The sequence below is a fragment of the Morone saxatilis genome, unplaced genomic scaffold, assembly GCF_004916995.1.
Source record: "Morone saxatilis isolate NCDOM2014 unplaced genomic scaffold, NCSU_SB_2.0 Contig10, whole genome shotgun sequence".
In the NCBI taxonomy this organism is placed as follows: Eukaryota; Metazoa; Chordata; class Actinopteri; family Moronidae; genus Morone; species Morone saxatilis.
The window spans coordinates 6472218-6497571 of NW_023339652.1; the positions used below are offsets into that span (position 1 = coordinate 6472218).

A 25354-nucleotide genomic window follows, 5' to 3' on the forward strand; every position below is an offset into this window, starting at 1 on the left:
AAAATCCCTGGTTGGGTATGTACTGATGTGTTTTATGTCATAGAACACAATGTGAAAATGTCTTCAGCATAACCACAGACCTTATTCCATCCAGGCATTTAATCAAAAACATTCAAAAAACCCATTGACTTTGAGGGAAAAATGCTAACTCATTTCTGGGTTTTAGGACTCATTCGCTCTATGGTGCATGTTGTTGTTTTTACATCAAACACATCTCAATCAACAATTCTCCCGCTCACATATGCACGAATATATTGTTGAGGACAGTAAAAGGCATGCTGACTGAAGGAGTGAAGCGCTACATAACTTTGTGGAAGTGTCTTTTTGTGTTCAGTATATATATACTCGAGATTTAAGCGTGGGCAGGAAGAGGCACAGGGTGCATTTAGGTGCCAACTACCAGTCTGTTTTGTATCTACTGCACAGAATGTAAGCAAAGCATTACAAATATAACAGGTCACCTCTAAAACTCATCAGCCCCTTTGGGAGTAAATACATCACTACCTCAGCATCATTATTTAATGTTTGTGCGCCATTATTTTACCATTTAGTATAAGAACTTATACTAGTATAATAGTGCAACACTATTCTTCTTTCCTTTGAAAAGTATCCTAAAAAAGTAATATTTTGGATCAAGGGGTCATCTCTCTGCAGTTGACTCTCTTATGAAGGTATAAAATGCCAAATAAAATACATTAGAAAAGGTAAATATATTATTTTTGAACACTATCTACCAAACTGTGTCTTCTACCTCCCTTTGTATGTATTAACATACCTTGATGTAACCGCCAGTCGAGACCAGAAGGGAGTTGTCTGGAGAGAAGTGCAGGTCGGACACCCAGCCTCCGTGGAGTGAGTCCATGCCGTCTTTGCTCTCCCGGGAACAAATCTTCAGCAAAGAGCCGTCCTTCACATTCCATATCTGTGATGGACAGCCAAACATTATAAAACCAACCATAAAATAAATGTCACTGATAAACAAACAAAGATGCCGGACTTACTTACAGATTAAAAAACTGCACTCCAAGCATGATTTTTGGATCTGCCTCATTATGTGGCCTATATCAGCCAATGGAGATTGCTCAGTTGCCATGGAGATGGTGTAGTTGTTTATCATGTGACCTAAGTATTGAATGTGGTAACAGGTGGTTGAATACGAGGGGAGATCGTTACCTTTGTCTCTGTTCCAGGATGTTCTGGCATCAGATGTGACCAAAACTCCACACTTAGGTCACATGATAAATACCGAAACCATCTCCATGACAACTGAGCAAACACCACCACCTGAAGGTCATTAGATGTGGCTGAAAGCAAGTTGACCTTGTGATTTTCTTGTTTAGTTTTCTGTCAAACATTTTATTTCTAAAGTCAAGCTGCACCTTCAAGCTCAATAAAAAAAAAAGCTAAACAAAGAGAAGTTGCACAGATACACAGATTCTGTGAATCCTGAGAAATTACCCATAATACACCACAAATATGATGAAAAGCTGCTTTGTGATTCTATCATCGCAAGTTCACCACATCATGTCGATTGCAGCTGTTATGCAACTGTTCACATGTCCATTTGACAATGACACATCACACGTACGGCTATATTTAACACTTGGCATGCTTTTGTGTGGAATGACTCACATTTGTTTCCATAGAAACAGGGGTGAGATTTCAGTGTGGTTTATGTAATTGGATCTGATGGATTCGTCCATTTCTGGATAATGGAGCAGCGCAGCTCAGAGGCCACCAGAGGGCATTAACCCAATGTTGGCCGATGCTGTGCTGACATCCGTTGCTGCAGGCTGCTCAGCGCTGGATGCCTTTCTCCTCTACCTCTCACACAGTCTAACTTTTAATTTACTTTGTGTGTGTGTGTGTGTGTGTTTTTGTGTACGAGCGCTGCAGATTCCAAAGCCTAGGGGATCCAATTTGGCAGCCTAAGTCGTCTCCTTCACCTCCCACTGTCAGACATCTCCTCCTCTTCCTGCTCTCTTCATCCCAACTTCTCGCACAACCTGCATGCACCCTTCCTCCAGCGCCCGCTCCCTCATCTGAGATGGAGCCCTGCCTCCCTTCCTTTCATCTCACCCCTCCCATGTGCACTGCAGCAATCATGATGTATTAGTAAGCACTTTATCTAAATGAGTGATGGGATGTAATTATGGGGTGATCTCTGGGATAAATGTTGACTGGTGTAATTGCATTTTTGTATGATGCACAGCAAATCAGATGGTTTAAGGCATTGTCATTACTTCTCATACTAGTAACATAATGTAACTTGGTGTATGGTGGGAGTTTCTTCAGGCAGGATGCTTAATTGGAAGTCTTTTCCTCACCTCTCATCTGCAGCCTCTATACTTTACCTAAATCCACTCCACTCTTCAACTACCGAATTTCCCTCATAACTCCCCATAAAAAAATGTTCCACTTCCTCCACTTTGCCTTTTTGCATTTAGGCACTTTGCTCAGGTTGATTTGCCGAATGAGCCTGAATTCCTAGATCAGAAGCTGATAGTAAGAAATGCAACGGTTAGTAAAACGCTGAATGTTTTGAACACGCACCCGGATCTCTCCATTGTCGTCTCCGGTTGCGAGGCGTCGGCTGTCCCAGGAGAATCTGCAGCTTCGGACACAGTCTTGGTGGCCGCTCAATGTGTGGACACACTGCCAGGACTCACAGTGCCACAGCTAGGAGCAGAAAGTAATGCATAAAAAGCAGAAATTGGCACATCAATCGTGTATGAAATGTTTTAAAATGACAACCAAAAACATAAATGAACACATTCTGACTTGGTTATTGCAATACATTTACTTTATTTGCACTGCTATACAACCACAGCGAGTGACTAACCCTTATTTAATAAAGAAGAGTGTTTCTGTAGCACAAGTGAGATACACTGTAATAATAATGAAGTTTTATTTCTGTTGCTCAAACCAGTCAAACCATCACCTGTTAATAGGTTTTATGAGGACAAATCACCATGCCAAATGCAGAGCTAATGTTATAGCACTGCATCAGTAATGAGTTCTTTCTCACTCTCTGCTGTTTTCTTTCTCTCACTTTGTTTGGATTTCCCTTCTTCAACCTCCTGTCTCTCATCCATTGTTCTCTTTATATCCCTCCCTTCTCCGTCTTCCCTTTTTCCTCTTCCTCCCCCTGTGTTCCTTCCCTACCCTGGTCACATCCTGCGCTGCACACAAAATAACACAGCTCATAATTAGACACTTCATTTGGCAACCGAATAACTATGTCTGCACACAAAGTCCCATTCATCTGAAGGTCAGTAGAAGTAGTAAGAGAAAGAGGAAAAAGGGAGGACAGAAAGAGAGAGAATCCTCCTTTTTGATGGTTCTCATGGCCGAGCCTTTTGCTTTGACCTCTAGATAGATACAGACTGGGGACTTTGTGTGTGTTTTGAGCTACCAAAGCCCCTACTCGGTCTGGAGAGCAAGGGCTATGTGACTGGCAGCTAACCAGCCCCACAACACACACACACCTCAATTATCATCTTTGCCAAATCCATAAAACACACATTCTCTCTCACTACCATCCATTGACAGAAGCCAGGTTGGCTGCAGACCCAGTTCTCTACAGTAAGTGTCGACCAAATCCCAATTCCCGTGTGAAACTTGGTGGCAGTGGCTCTAGATCAACTGCCTTAACAAATGCCTGAGAGAGCGGCTTTGCATTGTTTCTAATGCTGGGCACTCAGGAACACCAGTTGTCATTTGTGGTTGACTATTGGACAGAGAACTATAAATCTAACACAGAATCCGCAGCTGTTTCCATGATCCAAGTAAATGAATGACACTGAGAGGTAGCCACGGTGAAAGAGCGTACAGCCTCAGTACAGTTCAACATGCGCTATGCAGTTGAGTTCCCTTTTCTATGGATGGCGAGTAGGAAAAGCTTTTTCTGTTTGCAGAAAAAGGTTACAAACCACATCTCCAGCCCACTGAGTCAGTCAAAGTCAGGCCAAAGTCAAGCGCAGTGGTGTTGGTAAACGGCAACCTGGCAAAAACTGCATCCAGACAGGGAGGTGGGTCAGTTGCAGGCCAGCCAGCCTGCCAAGCTGGTGGGTCAGCAGGTCCAGGAGCTGCAGTCAGACTAAATGATCACTGGATGTGGGTGTAGGAGGACAGACTGACCTGCAGCTAACTCACCAGGCCATCTGCTGCACACTAATCTCTAAGGTCCCTCGCCTCCCATACCGGAGAAACTTTTAGTCTCAGATATCACCTGCAGCAACGCGTCCGTGTGCATGTGCTGTAAGTAATGAGTTACGAAGGAGGTTCCAGGGAAGACACTGATGTGTAATAGGTCACGTTGTTAGTGGCAGCGCAAACAGATATGTGTCATCCTGTGAGTACGAACGTGTGTGTATGTGTGTAAGTGTTGAACCTTCGCAGTCTTGTCAGCAGAGGTGGTGGCAAAGAGACATCCGTCTGGCGAGACATGACAGGACAGAATGGCTGATGGCCGATGAGCCTCGATATCCTGCAGCTTCTCTCCACTTTCTATGTCCCACATCTTGTAGTGAGTAAAAGCAAAAGAGAGAGTTCATTTTATATTTGATTTCAAGCTGTTCAACTGGGAGTCTATTTGTGTGTGTGTGTGTGTGTGTGTGTGTGTGTGTGTTTTTCACCTTGACAGTGCCGTCGAAGGACCAGGACAGCAGTCTCGTTTCGGCAGGTGAGTTGGAGAGCAGTGAGAAGCATCTGACTTGTTCCTTGTGACCCTGCAGTACTTTACACTCCCCAGACTGCCACTTCCACACCTAAAGGGGGCAACAGAGAGATACGGACAAGGAATATTATAGCCACTGATCTTTTTTACTTCAGCCTGTTTCCAATATCCACCCTTATAGACTTGCACACTTTTTGATGTGCGTTTCCCAATAAGTGAATTCAGCAGGTGCTTGTGCAAACTTTCTGTGAGTCTGCACACTTTCCTAGGAGAATAACCCAAAATCCATAGCATTCTAGTAGGAGCCTCACGCTCTGCTAGGCACCAAAATGCAGGTAATATGTGATGTCTGCGCTGTCCCAATCCTCAATAGCATTTGTAGCCTGCAACCCCTTTCACTCAGGCACTTATAATGCATATGACATCAATTAAAGTCTGTGAGGGTTTAATAGCTTAAAGCTTAGGGTGGATATTGGAAATGGAATTGAAAAGTCAAACTTCTTTGTACTTCCATTAAATAAAAAAAAGTTATGTAAGTTTGGGAAGGTATAAAAATCCCATGAATACAGTTATTATTAGGTTTAAACTTAGAGAGAACTCATTACTGGTGCAGTGCTTTAGGAGAGGTCTTCTCATAATTGTGTTTGAGTCGTTTAAGACTTTAAGCTGGGGTCATATTTGCATTTCCTAAATCTTAACAGCTGAGGTCAGAATGGATGGAGAATAAAACTGAGGTTCAAAAATACTAGAATTTTTCCTTTAAATACTAACATTACTCATCAGGATCCATTCAAATAACAAAGTGAAAGAGGCAAAGATTAACTTCGAGATCTCTCAAAAACATCCCAGAAATAAAAGTAGAGAAATTGTATTTCAATAACAGTCGGTTTCTTTGGCACAAGTTGCAGTAGCCATACAGCATCCAACAATCATTTCACATGGAGCAATGGAGGCTGCAGTGTAGCCTCATGTACTGCTACAACAGTAATATTTCAGTAACTTTTAGAACTGTACAACATTGCTAATGGTACAGTAGATCACAGTATTTTATAATAATCGAATTAATCTGTCGAGTTAAAACTCTTGACCTGCATCTGTATACAGAGCTTGTTCTATGACAGTGTCCAGGCAGGTAAATGACAAGAGACAAGAGTTCAACCTAGTCCAAAGATGTGTGCAGGACAGACAGAATCACCCAGATCATCCTATCAATCATGCCTTTACGTGCAACAATGCACCTAATCTCTTTATGAATAGAACACGCCATTTGTCCAAAGGCAACAATCCATCACCGACTAACATCTCTGTCATTAGATCTCTTTACATTCCCTCTGCGTCTGCATTAACATCTAAATACACACCACCATTTCCTAGCCTGCACATATCAAACAGCATTGAATTTGAATAGCATCTGAATAAGCGGCGGATGGTCCGAGACTAGCGATGTGCATAGGCAGCAGCCGAGTGAATTCGGAACAAGGTGCTCCGTTGTGAGAGAGGGAAGGAAGTGCTGCAGTGGACAGGTCTGTCAGCAAAAAGAAAAGATGAAGAAGGAGGAGGAGGAGATGAGAGGGGAGGAGAGGAAAGGGGAAATGAGCAACAGAGCATGAACGGTGGGGGTTGACAGACCGTGACGGTCTGAAATACACACACATACTCACACACAAACACACATAGTTGCACACGGTAAACTCAAGAGCAGGAGGGAGATAAAGAGCTATCGAGAGCCGCATAGCCGAAGGCAAAAGGAGGGGAAAAGGAAGGAGAGGAGACAAAAGAGGGGGATGAAGAATGGAGAGGTGAAGAGGGCCGACAGAGACGCTGGTAGGGTGTAACAGGTAGGGGAAGGTGAAAGCACCAGAGAGACCTGAAACACTCAGAGGATGGGTGATTCAGCAGAGCAGGCAGTTTTACTCAAGGTGAGGGATGGGGATGGGGGAGAAAAATAATCGATAGCGGAGAAGAAAAATGGGAAGCGGGACGGGGGAGGAGGTGAAAGAACATGTCATGAATTAGGCAAGAAAAGATGGTGGACAATGAGGGAGATGGAGATGAATGGGAGCAAGACCAACAGGAAAACTAAGCAGAAAGAGAGAAAGAAAAAGCATAAGGGAGGAGGGGAGCAACTGCGGGAGGAGAGGAGCCTACCCTTATGGTGGTGTCTTCAGAGGACGTGATGAGTGTTTGGCCGTTCTGGCTGAACTGGCAGTGCAGCACCGTCTTGGTGTGTCCCGGCAGTGTGGCTAGGAGCTTCCCAGAGGGCACCTCCAACACCTGGAAGAAAGAAAGAAACATTAGCACCACAAGTATCCACATGAACAGAAACAAGAGTTTACAGCCACACTAGAAACTCTAATGTTAGTGTCAGCATACTAACATGCTCACAGTGACTATGTTAACATGCTGACATTTAGCCGATATGTTTACAATGCTCACCACCTCAGTTTAGTGGGTTAGCATTTGCCAATTAACTAAACACAACTGAGGATGATGAGAATGTCAGGAATTTGTCATAAACTAAAGTATTGGACAAACTAATATTTTAATCAGATGAAAAGTCAGGATCACCAAAGTTGTTGCAATTCATCCTGAGGGAAACATGACTGTGTGTACCGAATTTCAGGACAGTCCAGCCAATAGTTCCCATAGAACTTCATCGCAGGCATGGCTATAGACTAGTCGGTGGCATGGATATACTGAGCACTGAGAGCTCTACTGTACATAGAAGTCACACAAAGTTCACACCCCATGTTTAGAATCTCCATGCAAGCCTCAAATGATAGCTATGTTCGCCAAGATATACTCTTTCTGACAAAAAGTCACATTTTAAGGGAGTAATTGAGAAGGAGAGAGATAAAGTGCAGCTGCTGGCTTGATGGTGCTAAGCACAGCTTTGAGCGAGGCCGTTCAGTCCGGTCAAGACCGCAGACGGGGGTCTGAAGTCCTGGAGAGATTACTGAGGGAGTCGGAGAACAAAACAGCTTTTTTTTTGCTCAAAAGATCCAGCTTGAAGAAAAAAATGTCATCATGCATTCTCACTTGGGATAGCTACTGCTGCATAAAACCTGTTATAATAAAGCTCTTGAGATGTAAATCTTTCACAAAGTATTCAAAGCTGATTTTGAGACAGATTTTGTGAATGCCCTCAGAAAGGTCAACTGGATGGTTGCAAACACTACAGCCCAGAGACTTCCAGAAGTCTTTCATGGGGTTCCGGGGAGGTCTGTAGCAAAAAAGGAAAGGGGTATAACTCTAGGGCTGGCCGGTTGCTCAGTTGGTCCATTACTTGATCCAGACTGAAATATCTCAACAACTACTGGATGGATTGCCATGCAGTTTGGTTCTAGACATTCATGTTACCCACAGGATGCATTGACATTTCATCTAGTGCCAATCAGAACTAAATCTGACTCCAACATTTTGGTTTATGACAAAATATCTGTAAAACGAATGGAATTGCCATCACCCTCAGCTGAGTGCTAATTTTACAATGCTGACATGCTAACATGCTAAACCAAGATGGTAAAAATGGAAGTCATTCTACCTAAACATCAGTATGTAAGCATTGTCACTCTGTTCATGTTAGCATACTGGCAAATGCAGTACAACAGAAAAAGATTTTTTTTTGTTACAACAAAAATGAACTACTTCTACTTATCAATGACGAGTACAAAGAAGAATAATTAAGGTATTATGATGTGAAACATGCGTATAGATTACAACTGTATTTATAATTTTTTTTATTTTATTAGAGCCTTCATTTGTCTAATTAACCTTCAGATGATCTATCCAGTGATAAAATAATTACTCAAATTTAGTTTATCCTTGCTGTGGCTGAGTCTGCAACTTTGTAAACGTACTAACTATAAATAATATATAAATTACTGAATGTCATACAAAAACAATAGTTTACTCATTCAAACTGATTTAAACACAGGGTAAAAAGCACAAAAACCTTATGTGAAAACACTTTGACCACTTAATGAATACAATTTGCACAATATTATCTTCAGCACAGCACCTGTAGTTTTGAAAGTATAAAAGAAAGGCCCATAATGATTGGGGATTTTACCAGGCACTAAAATATTTACATCTCAGAGGAGAGGGTTGAAATGTCTGAGCAGAACAAGCCTCGGGGCACACCGACCATGTTTGTCAAGCTCCACGTAAGAGATGTAAGTTTGAAAGCCTGGGAGAGAACGCTTTAGAGAGCTTTACACATCCGGCTCAAGGTTTTCTGGGATGGTGCAGTCAGGAAAATGCCTGAGGGTGTTTGGTAAAAACACCCATAAACAAATATAAAAGCAGGCTAATGTAAAGAGTAAAGATGGGGAACACTTGTTTTAAATACCACTACCGAGGGAGTAAACAAGTCACTGAAGCTTTGCAGAAGTCTGAAATCAAAGATAAACTCATAGAAGTGGTGAAGGAGTGAGATGGTCACTGTTTAAGCTGGACCTGCATAATAAGACATGATCACAGATACATACAGTAACAACAAATTATTAACAAACAGTGTTATTCTGGGTGATTCTTGAAGGGTCTGAGACACACATACAAACATATATCACTCTTTCCCTACCATACCTGGACGCTGCCTGTGCATAGCCCTACAGCCAACACCACCCCTCTGTAAGAGGTCAACAGTCGTCGGATCCTGCAGCCAACCCTCCTCAGAACCTGACTAGCTGTCAGCCCTGCTGCCTGTCACAGAACACACACATTCACACACTCACAACTGCTTTTTCTTTCTCAATCGTAAAGAAACACACAGTTACTTTCCGTCCTTGCCTGCACATATTACATTTAGTCAGATATGTATTAATGCAAAGCTTGTATGTCAGACTGACACTGAAGATGATGACTTACTACTAGTTTCCTCCTTCAGTAAACTGGTTTTAAATAACAGATGAGGCAAAAGGAAATGAATGCCTTTCACTGCAGTGGTCACTGGCACCAGGAATACCTCGAGCTAGCACTGGGGCTCTCTCTGGTGTTAGCTCAGAGGACTACAGCAGCAAAAGCTGTATGGACTCCATGATGACTAAAAAGCACTTAAAATGTATCTAAATCTGTCCGCGGTAGCAAGTAAAACACCAAATGTAATGTCCAATGGGCTTGAACGAATGACTGCAATACAAAATCATTTGGACATCTCTAACAGGAGGACTATAAAATGCAACAAAACAGTGTTGGTTTCATTTCAACAAATATTAGAATTTTGGATGCTGTACATGCAGGACAGCAGCAAAATGGAAGTGGTTACAGGGACGATTACCATCAAATCATAGTGATCCAACTGAACTGCAAGGCAATGACACGGACTAGGCAATAAGTCCCGTTCCAATGAACAAAGGCAATTCACCGGCAAATCCATGTCTTCTTAACAAAAAGAGATACGGTGTATGGTCCGAATTAATCCTGTTTGACTGTCTGATTGAAGGTAATCTTAACATATCAGCTGTTTATGTTGCTATCTGATAAAAACATCAGATAGTTCAAGATTGTAAAGATCGTTTTTGATACTTGGTTCAATGGACACATTTCAGTTGTTTCCAAAAAAGTATTGAGGTTTCAAACCCAAGTGTAGTCAATAATTGCCTGATTGGAGAGCAGAAAACATGACTGTAGCTTTGTGGTACAGCACTGACCATTAATATCTAGTTATGTATTAGCACTGCTATTCTGCACTACTGGTTTAAAAATCTTGGCTTAGAAGTGAGTTCAAATCAGAGTGATGCACAGAGCAACTTTTGTGGCAGAAGTTTCTTCACAAAGTGGAAAAAGGTATAAAAGATTTTTGTGCATTTACGTAACTGAGAGTATCTCGATCGATACTTTTTTCATTAGGTTTCACTTAGTCCTCGTGTCCACTAATCCTTTCTTCTCATATCTCTGGGGCCAGAGGAGGAGCTGTAATTAAAATCATTAACCCCTGTATACATTAAGACTGCAGGACCTAATAATTAATTAGAGTTGCTCTCTGCTGTAGGGCGCTACCCCGGCCACAGCACGGGCGAGTCAGGGGACTGTGAGTACGTGTGTTCTTTAATATAGGACGGGAACTTTCTGGGACGTCCTCTACTGTTGCAATATGTGCGTAGCATGCAAAAAACACATGCACTCACACACAATAAGGCACACCTGCCACACTGCAGACTAGGACCTCATTCGCTGCCTGCAAACAACAATTTATCATCAAAACAAAGAGCAGCGGAGCAAGGAGAGCGGGAGAGCGACAGAACAAAAGGAGGGCGAAAGAGACAAAATAAAAGGAGGGATTAAAAATAAAGTAATGTGACAGAGATGGTAAAATATGAAAATAGAGAGCCGGAGTGAAGAGCGCTGAGAATACAAATCAGCGGTGAAAGAAAAAGGCAGAGCAGTGAGGAGTGGAGGGAGAGGGAGATGAAAGAGGGGTTTTGAGTTGACCTGACGCACAGCTGACAGCACAGATAAAAAGGGCGACAGGGCTAATGTCAGATCTCATGACTCAACATGGTCTGAAAAACACCTCCTACAGCAACACAGGACGGAGACAGACACACACACACACAAACACACACATACACACACACTAAAGTGGAAATTTGGACATTTACAACCTTGATTGTTGTGCACATATTCACATTTCTGTTTTTGTTAAACAAACGAGATAGAACATAAAAAGTTAATTGAAGAGGTGCTGGTAGCAGGATATCCGCGGAGCAAATCCTGGCTGTAGATTCATGTTTACCGCAGATAGAAGAGTGGTATTGATCTTCTCATCTAACTGTGAGCAAGAAAGCAAACAGAGCATCTCCCAAGACTACTTGTCTTGTGATTCTGTTTAACAATGGAAGGAGGAAGGGCTGCAACTGAGAATTATCATCATTCAATAAGTGTGTTGATTTATTTTTATTTTAAATAAAATGTATTAATCCCAATTAGAGCTGAAGCAATTAGTCAATCAGCTGATAAATTGATTAATTGATAACAGAAAATTCATCTATAGCTGTTTTCATAATTATTTGAGTCATTTTAAAATCTAAAATGCCAAATATTTGCTGCTTCCATCTTCTAAAATGTGAGGATTTGCAATTTTTCTTGGTCTTATATGATAGTAAATTGAATATTTTTAGGACTGTTAGTTGGACAAAACAAGAAACTCAACTTGACCATTTTTAACTATTCTGACTATATTCTGACATATTATAGGCAAAGCAATTTATGGATAAATCAAGAAAATAATCTGGAGATTAATCGATAATGATTAGATGCTGCCCTACACATGACAGTGAAAATTTAAATTAACTAAGGTGAAGTTTTGAAATAACTTGTTTTTTCTGTCCAAAATCAAAACATATTCAATGTACAAAATTGAATATCACAGAAATGCAGCATTTTACAAGCTAGAACCACTTAATATTTGACATTTTTGCTTGACAAACATTGCTGATGAACCATCATCTCAGCATGAGCACTAGAATCAAGTGCCTGAAATCTACACACAAACATGTGTCGTAGACCTAAATGTGTTTTCTACCTGCACAGTGCCATCTTCCTGGCCCAGGACCACAGCAGAGGGCTGCCTGAACATGCACGTACACCGGATCCTGGAAGACTTCTCCTCTGACTGGAACAGCACTGATCCTGACCTGCCATCACGCACCTGACAAATAAACACACACACACACACACACACATTGTTCTCTATGACAAGCTGACACATGCACATCATAGCACAGTAATACTTGTTTGCACTTGAACTCATATTCCAAAGAAAACAATCATTCAAGCTTCATATTTCTGCCCAGCGGCATTTATTCATTAATTCAGTCTCTCCCCTTCATTTTCCCTCCAGCTCACCTGCAGTCTGTTGCAGTTGTCTGCAGCTGACAATATGATTTCTTCATCACTGAAGAGAACGTCAGAGTCTCTTTTCAGGTGGACGGCTGAGGAGGTGTGCACCTTCTTAGGCTCCCATAACTGCAAGCAACACAGGACAGGAAACAGGCTTCAACATTAGTTACATTCACTTTTCTTATGTTTTTCCTCCTAAATTACTTTATATTTATGCAGAGGAGCTGATCTTGGCTGAAAAAACCTTGTTAGTTTACAAAATAGTTTACATAGTCAGTGATGTTGTTCGTTATTTATATTTTGTCTGACTTTTATTGTTATGCTGCGGAGACAAACTGGGAAAATAACCTGTCTGCATCAATAAATAAGTCATCAGTATCTGTCTCTTACATTTTTGTTTAGCACTTCAAACTGAATTTCCAGATGGCCTAACAGCTGAAAAACACACATGCTGGTAACGGAACACTTAAGCAGCTCAAGATGGTTTCCTATCCTCTGGAAGAATATTTACAGGGTCAGGTGGGGCTTTTTCTTCTTGTTGGATCAGAAATGGGTCAATTTAACCCTCATTTTTAAAGAAATAAATACAAAATTCTCAGATTTTAGCTTCCAAAGTGCGGATATTTACTATGACAGTAAACTGAATACCTTTATGAACAAAACAAGAAATTTGAGGATATGATCTTTGGTTTTAGGAAACAGTGATCAACATTTTTCACTGTTTTCTGACATTTTATGGACCAAACAACTAATCAATTAATTGAGCTGCTTGTTGGATGGTTGAATAGCTTTAGGTCAGACACCACATCAATAATAAAGACAAAAGGCTAAAGCAATAGAGTGGTTAGTATACAATGATTTCATTCATACAAAAGACTATGTTTGATACAACATAGCTTTAGCATGACTCTGATTTAACTGTCATAAGAGGTAATTAGAACAATACTGACACTATCTGAGTCAGTCTTACCCTGACAGTCTGGTCGTCAGAGCAGGAAAGCAGCTGTGAGCCATCAGGAGAGAACTGGACACGCTGGACCCAACTCAGGTGACCACTGCAGTCTGCCATCTTCTTATTGGACTCCAGGTCCCACAGCTGGAAGACACATATGGGTTACTGTACACTTATTCAGCAGTATATTTAATATATTATGATTTTTAGACACCCTCGGTCTGATATAGCTCTTAGATAGGAACTTTACTTTCTCAATAAAATCTGATATAAAACATGATTTATTATCTTTTACTTCCTTGTTATAGATAAATGTTTTGAACATAAAAAAAAGACACTAAATATATAGTGTGATTGTGTGTGTATAGTGTGTATTATACCTCCACAGCATAGTTTGAGAATGCGATAGCAAGCAGGTTACTGGTAGGACAGGCGTGACAGTATTGCACCGTGCTCAGGCGATTTGTTTTGATCTCCAACAACATTTCCGATGTCTCCACGTCAAACACCTGAAAAACAGCAGCAGAAAGACAAATCAGAGTCTACTCGAGCACTGGGAACAATATGAAAGTAAAATTTTGACATGCCAATTTTACTGTCTGATATTTGAGGCAACTGCCAATATTTAAGAGTTTAAGAAATGCAGTGACTTGATTTGGCTGCTACTTCTGAACAAACATAACATTAAAATTTTGGTTATGTTCCCACCATAACAGCTTGTCAGTGCTTTTAGTTAGAAACTATGTAATGCAACTCTGTTTCTAAATGACATCAAACATACATTTGGCATTTCTGTACAATTTATTTACACTGATACCAATATGTCTGTTCTAAGCTAAAGCCAGGTGATAATATCTGGCATGCCAATCTAAAGGTTGGCTCTACAATAAATCTATATAAATTCATTAGGTATTGTACATCAAGTGAACGGAGTTGTACTACACAATAAAACTAATTCTCTTGTGCCTTAAGATTAAAACTTTAGAGCAAACTTGCAACATTAAAGTCTAATTTTCCTTCTCCCTAAAACCAAAGAGACAAGCTCAGACATCTCTGCAGCGTTTGGGTTGTTTCCCAGAATACGAACAAATGAAGACATAGAGGACACAGACAGACTGATTACAGGACAAGACTGAATGATTTTGGAAAGCTAGGGAGAGGAGGGGCTGCTCACATTTACAATCAGGACACACATTCTTCAGACTATGCGGAAGACAAACTGACAAATAGCCTCTCTCTCCTGTCTCCTTCAATGAAATGACACACTCACAAGGACGTGGAGGACAAAGTCAACCCTGCGGTGTTGGGATTTGTATCTGTACAGGCGAGACATGTACGACAAGACAGCTCCACATGCAAACCATTTACACCCTGTTTATTCAGCACTCCCCACAGAACAACAACAACAACACACTACAGCAAACAATACTCTGCAATATACCCGTTCATATTCCCCCAAAATGCTCACCAGAACAGCGTTTCGGGCTGCACATATGATGCGTTTGCCGTCAGCAGTCCAGGTGCTGCACTTGACAAGGACGTCTTCATCGCTCTCTGTAAACATGTCTTTCACGTTGATCGTTTTCCACTCATTGGCAGTCGACACCCGAAACAGCTGCAGGGATGCAGGTACACAAAAAAAAAAAACCAGAAAGTCGGAAGAGGATACGTTCTATGAGTACTGTGGCCTCAAAAGCATCTGTGCACACACGCCTATGTATAAGGTTTAGGATAATGTGTAGAAGATGCAGAACATTTTTGAGTTTGGAGATATACAGTTGTAGACTTTTTTACTGGCGAAACCCATAACATTTTTTGGCACTGATGTTAAAAAAAAATAATAACTGTGTTACAGTCTCATAAAGTACAGTACAGTTTGATATGCATTGCCATAGGAAGGGACAGCTTTACAAGTATCTAGTTTAATGGCAGTCACCTTAATAGTACCGTCGTTAGAGGAAGTGGACACATAGGTGTCATCAGGGGAGAAACAGCAGTGGTTGACGGGCTCGAAGTGGCCAAACATGGTGTTCTGGGAAGATGGCTTGTTGAGGTTCCACAACTGCAGAACCAGAGAGAAATACAGTAAGACAGAAAGAAGAATAAAGAAAAGAGGAGACAGGAGTACAATGTAGGGAAAAACTACATAAGAACTATAAATAAGTTATATTTGCATGCAAAACAAACACTTGCACACCTTGACATTCAGGAACTTGTCATTGGAGCAGGTGGCCAGCAGGAGGCGTTGTGATGTGTTGGTAAACTCACAGTGGTTGACCTGCTCTTGATGCTCCTCCTCAAAGACCCTTAACTGCACGCCTTTCTCCACGTTCCACACCTATGAGGCACACAGGTTGAAGAATATTATGATAAAACGAAATGCTGGATTTTGTGTGTATTTTTACTTTCACGCTGTTTTTTGCTGTAAACAAGTAGGTCACAGTGGTTAAGTGGACAGTTATCTGCTTACCTTGACCTTCCTGTCACTAGAGCAGGTTGCTAGGAGACGGTCGTCAGGGGAGAAGGCACAGCAGAGCACCTCGTCATCATGGGCCTGGATCTCTGTGAGCTTCTCACCTGAGGTGCTTTTAAACACCTGAGTGCAAATGTACAATGACAGCAGTTACACAACACTATGTATATTCAATAAAAAAAGAGAGTACATTAGGAGCACAAACTCTTTTCCTGTGGAAGCTAAACTACAAAAAATAAAATGTAGTAAATTGATAACTAAACCTACAGACTATATAACTGAAATATAAAAATGGTTACAAAAGATACATGCACACTTTAGGCAGTGTACTTCAAGTGGAAGTCTCACTGAATGCTGCATTTCATTTTTTTTTATAAACCTCGAGCAATAAAAGTAGTTGCCCTCCATATTTGGTCTCCATGGAAACTATTTGGACTTCATAATTTTAATCTCACACACACACATACACAAATACACTCAATGTCTTTGTTTTGATACCTTGAGTGTCTTGCTGGCTCCACTGGAGGCGATTTTTGTTCCATCGTGGGAGAAGCAGGCGGAGTAGATGGAGCCCTGGTGGGGGTGGATCACCAGACGGGACAGACTCTCTACACTGCTCTTATTCCTGGACAAAAAAAACCCACAAATAAAAGTCCAGCCTGGGATAGACACCCTATGATCACCATTTTGTAAAATGTATAATAAGGCTGAATATATGGCTAATATACAGGTTATTGTTCTGTTTACCACAACTATTGTGCACTGGATAAATCAAATCCAAGTAAAAAGACCATTAATAGAACATTCACATATCAGAACAACAGAGTAAAATATTTGCTTGCTTGCGTACAGCCAGTCAAAGTAGAGTTTCCCTGCACTGGTCCGCTCCTGCGCCTGCAGCAGAGCCTGTCTGTAGACCTCAGAGGTACGGGGCTCAGACAGAGCAAGCTGCACCACGTCGGGAAAAGGCCGCTGCTCCAGGTGGTGGCCGTTAAGAGACAGAAATTCCTGGAATTGACTGCGCACTTCACTGTTCTGGGTGGAGAAAAATAGGCACACATTAAAGACCAGTGCATGTTCCACTAAAGACTCTGGCTTGCCACTCATCATCAGGGCCCAACTGTTCTTCACAAAGCACTGTAAGGAGTTTAATCTTTAATTTCTTGATGCTAACACATTGTTTCGTGTGATGGTTATATTTGTTCATATTCGGGGTATCTGGCATCAGCCTAACCCTTTTTCCGCAATCCTCTTTTTTCTTGTCTAACCTTTTTTCTTAATCATTTTTGGAAACTTTCTCTTAGTAAAATATTATGAAAATGAAGATGAAAATCCTTATTCAAAATCAATTTTTATCAATGTTTTCTGGTGCAATTTAAGGGTTGTTTTTACATAAATGCAATCTTTGTTAATCCTAATTTTCCATTCTTCATCTCTAACAAAAGTCCATAAATCCAACTTTTTTATTATACTGTATTTGATTATACCTGCAACAAGATTGGACACAAAAAAACAGAATAAATTGTTACTTCTGCATAACAATCATGAATTACTGTTTCCAGTGCCTTATTACTATGCATGTCCTGATAAAACAGCTGTGGGAGTTACACGTTGTAGTCCCATGATTCCCCGTCTGTGTGTGATAAACCATTTGCCAATTATCAGATCTGCCCTTTTGCAGTGATGAAAATTGGAAAGGGAACAGGGGACAGCAAAAACATGAAAGGCTAATAAATGTATGTTTATGAGATAATCAAAAACAACTTGGGGGAAGATAATCGAGCGACGCAATTAATTTAATTCACAAAGTTTCACAGAGAGGCCATGGTCAAATTGACAGATCGACTTATGAACCTGCATTTTCCCTGAGGGGGGACTCATACCTGGGCACAGTTCACAATTTAATAAGGGAGAATGGGTGGCACTTTCACCCGCTATAACTCTAATCTTTCTCAGGTCAATAAAAAAAACAATCAGCAAGAAAACGCACAAAATAACCACATTTGTTTGTTTCATATAGTAAAATGTTCTTGTCTGCTGACCTCTTTGTCCAGAATGGGTCCATACTCCACATAGTCATTGATGAGGTGAGCTGGACCCATTATCTGGGCCTTGATGCTAACCCAGTCTAGAGAAAACATGAGTGCGTAGAGTTCCTAGACAGAGGGAGACAGCCAGAGACCAGAGACGTGGTGAGCAAGGAAAGAAAAATACTTTTTGTTGGTCTGTTTTTTCCACTATTAGCATATATATATCACAAAAATTCTTAATTATTATTAATTCAAACTACAGAAATGTGCAAAAGTGTGTGTATTACCTGGGAGAGGTTGGCTTTGGCCATATGGTAGGTTAGGAACCTGATCCAGTAAAGACATTCCTCATCTCCTGAGGTGGGAGGACCATCTCTGTAGTACTGCTGGTACTGGTGCACCACCTTAGTGTGGAGGCTCTGAAACACACACATCAGTCAGAATTAATAATGATCAAATGGCTTGTTTTCTTAGATTTGCATGCTCTGGCCTCTCTGCTCTGTGTGATGTAAACTAAAAACAAAACACACACCAGGTGAAGATCACTTTGGCCTCTGTGTGTTCTTCTTCCACCACTCAGCCAATCCTTTACAATGCCTATCAGCATCTTACCGCTGTTGTAACACCACTGCTGTAAATCAGCTAACATTGCCTCTTAAGGCTTCTAGTTTAATGCCAACACTGTCCACAAAATGACTGAAATCCAACAGTTTTAGCTCTTGTTAGCTTGCATCCACACCAACCTCGAGCTGAGTGCGATTCTGCTCCACCAGGAAATCAAGCTGGAGGTCATGGAGGTAGTACTGGTAGGGTTTATTGTGACTGTCCACAAAAAGCAGAGATTTGTTGACAAATTCCTCAAGAATGTCCTCCACCTCCTCCGGCTCCAAGTCCCACAGAACAGACAGCACCTGGAAGAAGGAATAACATTTTAACCTGTGTATCTTCAGACTGATGCTCCATTTCTTTGTTTTGTGTTTTTTTTCTGTGAAAGAGTATCCTGATTCCTGAATTTGTCCAAATACTGGAGCATAGTGGGATGTTTTTTTCTATCATATATGTGAAAGGTTACAACCTGTCCCATCCAAGCAACATCAGCAGAATTAAACATTATGTTGGTTTTCTAATGTAAAAAATGTAAAAAGAGACATTTTTTGAATGATACGTAAGGCTAATTACAGTACTTATGCAGACAGAAAACAACAATGTACTTAATAAATACCTAAATCAAGTGCCTCAATTAAAAACACATAAAAAGGGTCATGTGACCACAGCTGTTGTTGTGATGCCAAACCTTCGCAGGGACTTTGATGTCCTTCTCTAGCACAGTAAGGTCCTTGTAGAGCTCTCGATGTTCATCAGGCAGGACTTCAATGCTGGCAGCCATGGCTTGGTCGAGGGCGTCGTAGTCGTAAGACGACGACTTTCTTATACGCTTGAACTGCTTCTGCTGCAGCTGGCGGAGGTAGTAATCCCAACGGTTGGGTTTCTCTTTGAGCAGAGCCCCAATAAGGGACACTACCAGAGGGGAACCTGGATGTGGCATAGAGAAGCGTGTTAAAGGAACAATTTGTGAACAAAAGCAGAGGGACATACAACATAAGATGTGAATGTGACAACACAACTAAATCTGGTTTACTAATTGTTTCTAATGCTGTTAAAGAGTCACTTATATAACCAATATTAATGAATGCAAAATTAAATCAGGTGACCTGAAGATACATTTTTCCGATCAATATGCCAAATTGTATAATTAACAACAGCTGTAATTTATATTGTGAAACTGCATGTAAAGTATGCTTCAGTTCAAAGACCTTTGCATTCTCTGACAATGCTGCGAGCCTCCTCAGGGAGTCTGTTGAGTTCAGTGTACTTAGCGAGGATCTCCAGTCCCTTGTTTTCATCCAGACCACTCTCCACTTCTACCTCATATTTAGCACCTACAAAATGAAAGCACAATTACAGCGCATACATTTTTGTAGGCACATAAATAAAGATTTCATTTATTCACGTCACCAGAGTAAAAAATATAAGGTACATACCACTAACAGAGTCAGCAAGGCTTCTATTTCTGGTGGTCAAAAGTATCCGACAGTGGATATCAAACGCCTTGAGCACTGTATTGTCCCAGATGTCATCTAGAATCAGCAGAGCTCTGAAACCAAAACGGAAACAGACAAGTGATCAGAGACCAAAGAAGCCCGCAGCACCTACATTGGCTCATGTTGTGGCAGATTAACACACATATGAGTTTTAAATATTTTATAGATTGTAGAATGCACTGCACGTAGACACAGTTGAATAAAAGAGGAAATAATATAGAAAATACATCATCCAGTTCCGCTGTTTTTTCCAGCTGTATTTATAGTCCATGTTAAATCAACAAGCCAATTTGCTTTGTGTGTGTATGTCAGATTTGCCTCTTGAATCTACAGTAGAATTTAAACAGCTATATCCATCTAAAAAACACAAAGCCGATCATGTGTATAAACATGTAAGCGTAGAAACCTCGGATATCTACGCAGCATGAGGAAGCGTAGGCGCTCCTTGGCCTCATCCAGAGAGTTGGAGGGACGGTGGAGGGACTGGGAATCCAGGCTCTGCTCCAGACGGAAACACAATGACTGGATCTTAACCAGCAAGTCTGGTTTGTCCAGTTGGCCGATGGACAGCCAGTGGATCCCTCCGGGGAAGCACTCTGTGGACAAGGCAGAGGTCAGAGAGGTAAGAGGTAAGAAACTACAGAAAGTCCAGGATTACTACAGATTTTTACAATTTTGAATGCTTTTTCTTTCCGTAGTCTGTGACTGTTTCAGCCATTCAAAGATTATTCACCTTCGATGAGTCTGTGGTCTCTGACAGCCTCGGCAGCCAGGACGGATTTTCCCGAGCCAGCCATGCCGAAGACAGTGACCCAGCCGGGCTCCTTCAGCAGCCGGTAGAGTTTCTCCCTAACCCGGTTCACAAGCTCTGGTCTGCTGACAAACACCACGGGCCTCTGCGGTACGCCACCTTCACTGAGGACTGCCTGGACTGTTAATAATAAGGGCAGATAAATTGTGCGTTGAAGTTTTTGACCTTCCACATGCATAAAATGACACCTTTGAAAGCAGATTAAATAGATCTCTCCACTAGTGAAAACATCCCACGGCTCCCTTTTCTCACCGTAAGCTACGCTGCCATCAGAGGACTTATTATGTGCATCAGGCAACATGCGAGGTAGGTCATCTTGAAGCAGACTGGCCATATCATCGTATGCCTCCTTGACCAGGGCATTGTAGAAAGAGATGTAGGCACGGTTGTCCTTCTTCAGCAGCAGCTCCAGCAGAGCCACAGCCTGATCCTTCCTGTTGGGCTGGAGAGAGAGTGAGATATTAGAGACTTCAAAATATGTATGTTACATGCTGCTACTGTGAAGAGTCTCATATGAGGTGGTGAAAACATCATAACTAAATGTGTATAGCAACGTATAGAAATAGCTCAAATCCACACACTAAACATACACTAAACATGTCATAGAAGCCAGTGAAGTTACAGCCAGGAATAGGAAGAGCAAAGGTCAGAGCCACAAAACCCCAGACAATAAATGATCACTTATCACCTACAGCAGCTAATGTGTATTCTGTTAATGCGTCCCTCAGCAAGACACCAAAAGTAAAAAAAAACAAAAAAACAGTACCTGCTAATTGCTGAGGTGAGTGAGGAGAGTTTAAAATAAAACTGCATATAAAATGGCTACGGTGGTGAATGAGGAGGACGGTGACTCACAATGAGTTTAAGAGGAGGAAGTAGATTAATACAATGATGTGCGTAAGTGCGTAAACAAAGAACAGTTTTACAACTGATTAAAACTTGGACAAATTTAAGCTTTAGTCAGTTTTAAAAGGTTAAAGCCAACACAGAACTGAAGGAAGCAGGAACACAAAGCAGCAACATCCCAAGAAAATAACGTGACACATAACATTGGTTCCAAATTATGAATCTTTTTCCCTTCCCATTCCCAGCAGATGCTTACCTGGGTCCTGATCCTCTCCTCCTCATCCACACTCAGTACGCCATCACTGACCATGTGGTCCATCAGGTAAGAGGGCTTAATGTCCTGCTCCAGTCTGTGGCGAAAGCGCAGCAGACAGCTCCGCGCCCTTTCCTCCATTGCCATCTCTGCACAGCACACCAACCATGCAGGATCCTGTCCTGCTGCGGATAAATGACGGCGACACGTGGACATTTGATGAGCTTTCAAGTTATATACACAACATGGACAAAAGTATGAGGACGCCCAAACATTACAGCCACAGGTAATTGTTGAATATTTAACTCCAAAAACCATGTACATCGATACGCTGCCTCCAGTCTGACGATGGTTGAAACAGCAAATGTGGCTCTGTCTTTTTTGAAGTAATTCTACAGCCACATTCTTCCACACCAAACTGGGTAAACCAAAACTCTGCTGACCTCACTGTGTGCGCTTACTGTCATACTAAAACAGGATGTGTACTTTCCCAAACTGTGTCACATAATTCAAAACACACTACTGCCTAAAACATCCTTGTACAGACAGGTTGTCTAGAGGTCTAAACATGTTGATGGAAAATCCTGTTCACCCCTCAATGGCTGTCCTATATCTCTACTGTCTATTCTCAAATAAAAGGCATAAATCCATCCCAAAAAATACTTTAAAAATGAAACAATGAACCAATTGAGTGACATAAAATTAATCTGCAACTATTTTAAAATTGTATTTATCCTCTCTTGATAAAAAAAGGTTCCTTTTTACATAAACAAATGAATTAATCAATTTAGAAAAGTAATTGTCAGGTGAACTGATAAGGACAATAGTTGTTAGTTGCTCTTGTAAAAAGAGGAACAAGAAGATCTTGTGAAATGAAACCACAAGAGTTCATCAGCTTTTCACAGAAGTCTCACCGAGATAAAACTCTACAATACAAACAAACACAAATACATACACACAATCTGTCTCCATAAACACAAAATACAGTCAAGGATTAGACAGCTTACCGACCTGATTAACGTTTATCGATTTCCTTACTCCTGAACAGCTTCTAGTAACAACCACAGCTACTCTATGTGACAGCTGTCACTCACTGAATGTGAAAGTGAATATGAAAACTGCAAGTCAGAGCTAAACTTAAAGTCTCACCGAGGTTATCGCGACCTTTCTTATCCCTTCCAGTCACTAACGTTAACCTGACACACTTTGCTCTTTTTCAATACTTGTCTCGACAAGTTCATTCTGACTTAAATGAAACAAAGACACTAGTAGATACTTACGAATATCTCCTTTTCTTTACCTAGAAAGGTATTTGCTGAACCGTAGACGGCTGTCAGGTGAAGTTGTGTTGTAAACAATTCAATGTGTACACAAATAAAAGGCGGTTATTGTCTGTGTTAACGTTGTGCTGCACGCCCAGTTTTGAAAGACGTCTTCCTGGTTCATAACAAAAACAACTACCCCGGTGTGAAACAGCCAATGGCGTATCGACATTTAAACCACGTGACTGGTGAGGTCATGCGTTTGACGGCTCGGTAACTGGGCAAACTGATGCTGCTTTCAAAGGCTACTCCTGTGCTCGGAAATAAGTAAGCTCGCTAATTTAAATGCCTTTTTCTTTAAGTAATAATAACCAAAAGTACCCCCTTAATTAGATTTTGTTTTGATTTTGTAGTTTAATTTGTAAAATAAAATAACACAGCGCCATTGTTTACTGCTGCTGCAAATAAATTGGAGAATTGGCCCTTACGTTTGATATTTATTAATCTGTAAGGATGTTTAATCAAAAGTTTCTTTTCTTCGAAGTTTCTTCGAAATTCTTGACCCAGTCTCATTGCTTAACGTGTGTTGAATTGAATTAAAAGTTGTTTAATAATACATCGCATGGTATTTCAAGAGGTATCCATTTGTGTTTACTACTTTCCGGACTGTATTTATGTAAAGGTAACATTGCTGCCTAGTGACAACAAGAGATGAGAGCATGTTGTTTATTCCAACAGTACAGTGATGAACTGATAATGCAATTATTGAGTAGCCATAAATAGATTACCTGCACAAATGCTGTGTCAAAAGAAAGTCAGCCTGTTCAGAAATAATACATTTTTAATAAAAATGTATACGATTGAAGTGATTAAGAATCCCACCCTGCATCTCCATTTATAGAAAAATATTAGATACTTAAAATGAATTTGGTCCATATTTCATTCATAAGTATGTTCAATCACAAATGTTTTTCCTTTGGGTTGTTGATCATAACATAAGTGATTTTTATTTATTTATTCCTTGTAAAGACAAACAATCCCTCTGCATTAATATGATGTATTATGGTTTAAATGTTATCTACCTACATGTACCACACTTTTTGTCTATTTTGTTATATACATTTATTTATTTAATAGCCTTACAACTTGTAAAAGGCAACCATGAAGGTTTTTAAGATGATATTAAAAATCATGAAATAAAACCTTGTAGGTTAGCATGCCTATATTGTACATTAAGTCAGGGCGTACAGTAAGTACAGTCAATTTTTTACATTTTGGTTGTGTACTTCACTCATGATTTTAATATTTCAGACAATGTGTAAGGCAGACCATGTAGAAGACCACATTTTGCCTTCATATATATATTATATTAGGCAGTCACCATTATCCTGGCCAAAATAATTCACAGTATTATCCCGATAATTATCAAAATATACTTAAAATGCCACTAAAACACTAAAATCACTTCACCTTATATATGGTAAGGAAACAAATATTTGTATTGTAAAGAACGTATACGTCAGATAGGAGAAGTACTGGTATTTTAGCGAGCCAGGCAACTTTTTCAAGTCACTCTATATACAGTATATATTATTCTGATAATGGAAATTCACCATGAGTATTTTTTTATCCCAATTTGTGATAAAATTTTATATCGTCCCATCCATAATTTACATATCATGGTGTGCTCCTACATGAGCACTGACACGCCAACATACAGTATATTTCGAAAACAGACTTTATGTTTTAGGATCATTCTGTTTGGAAACTTCAAATCTGTCCTCATATAAATGAAGATATGGTCAATTTTCAAAGTTTTATTATATTAATTGTGGTACACAAGAAAAGTACAATAACTTCCCATATTTTCATGTAAACTTTCATGTAAAGTACATAACTGCTTTTCTTTGTGCATCATTGGTTCCACTGGAAATTTTCAGACACAAAGTCACTTTTGAGTGCAGCACCTTTCATTTCCACACAGGTTCTAACAGCCAACACAGCAATACTGTAGCAACTACAGTACCTCAAAATGTAACAAACATTGCAACTAAATCAATATAACAAGTATTCCACTGGCAGTAAATAAGTAAAATTACAGAACA

At 40.5% G+C, this 25354-nt stretch overlaps 1 protein-coding gene across 2 annotated transcripts in view; it reads right to left on the reverse strand.

Moving 5' to 3' along the window:
• The window catches only part of apaf1 (apoptotic peptidase activating factor 1), a 42724-nt gene extending 19305 nt beyond the window's left edge, over positions 1–23419 (reverse strand). The window contains exons 1-27 of one of the 2 annotated variants that reach the window (XM_035679221.1): positions 23268–23419; positions 21991–22172; positions 21141–21330; positions 20811–21008; positions 20484–20673; positions 20018–20130; positions 19790–19915; positions 19270–19508; positions 18719–18886; positions 18263–18394; positions 17988–18101; positions 16796–16980; positions 16444–16570; positions 15943–16068; positions 15670–15810; positions 15409–15534; positions 14941–15087; positions 13853–13981; positions 13491–13616; positions 12527–12646; positions 12204–12329; positions 9266–9382; positions 6827–6952; positions 4638–4769; positions 4394–4522; positions 2554–2679; positions 776–922 (exon numbers count right to left, since the gene is read on the reverse strand). In XM_035679221.1, the coding sequence (XP_035535114.1) occupies positions 776–922; positions 2554–2679; positions 4394–4522; positions 4638–4769; positions 6827–6952; positions 9266–9382; positions 12204–12329; positions 12527–12646; positions 13491–13616; positions 13853–13981; positions 14941–15087; positions 15409–15534; positions 15670–15810; positions 15943–16068; positions 16444–16570; positions 16796–16980; positions 17988–18101; positions 18263–18394; positions 18719–18886; positions 19270–19508; positions 19790–19915; positions 20018–20130; positions 20484–20673; positions 20811–21008; positions 21141–21330; positions 21991–22134 (3744 nt within the window). In that variant the 5' untranslated portion in view covers positions 22135–22172; positions 23268–23419. The remainder of the gene's footprint in view (positions 1–775; positions 923–2553; positions 2680–4393; positions 4523–4637; positions 4770–6826; positions 6953–9265; positions 9383–12203; positions 12330–12526; positions 12647–13490; positions 13617–13852; positions 13982–14940; positions 15088–15408; positions 15535–15669; positions 15811–15942; positions 16069–16443; positions 16571–16795; positions 16981–17987; positions 18102–18262; positions 18395–18718; positions 18887–19269; positions 19509–19789; positions 19916–20017; positions 20131–20483; positions 20674–20810; positions 21009–21140; positions 21331–21990; positions 22173–23267) is intronic. The other variant, XM_035679228.1, reaches the window with a different exon arrangement.
• Positions 23420–25354: the final 1935 nt, after the last annotated feature.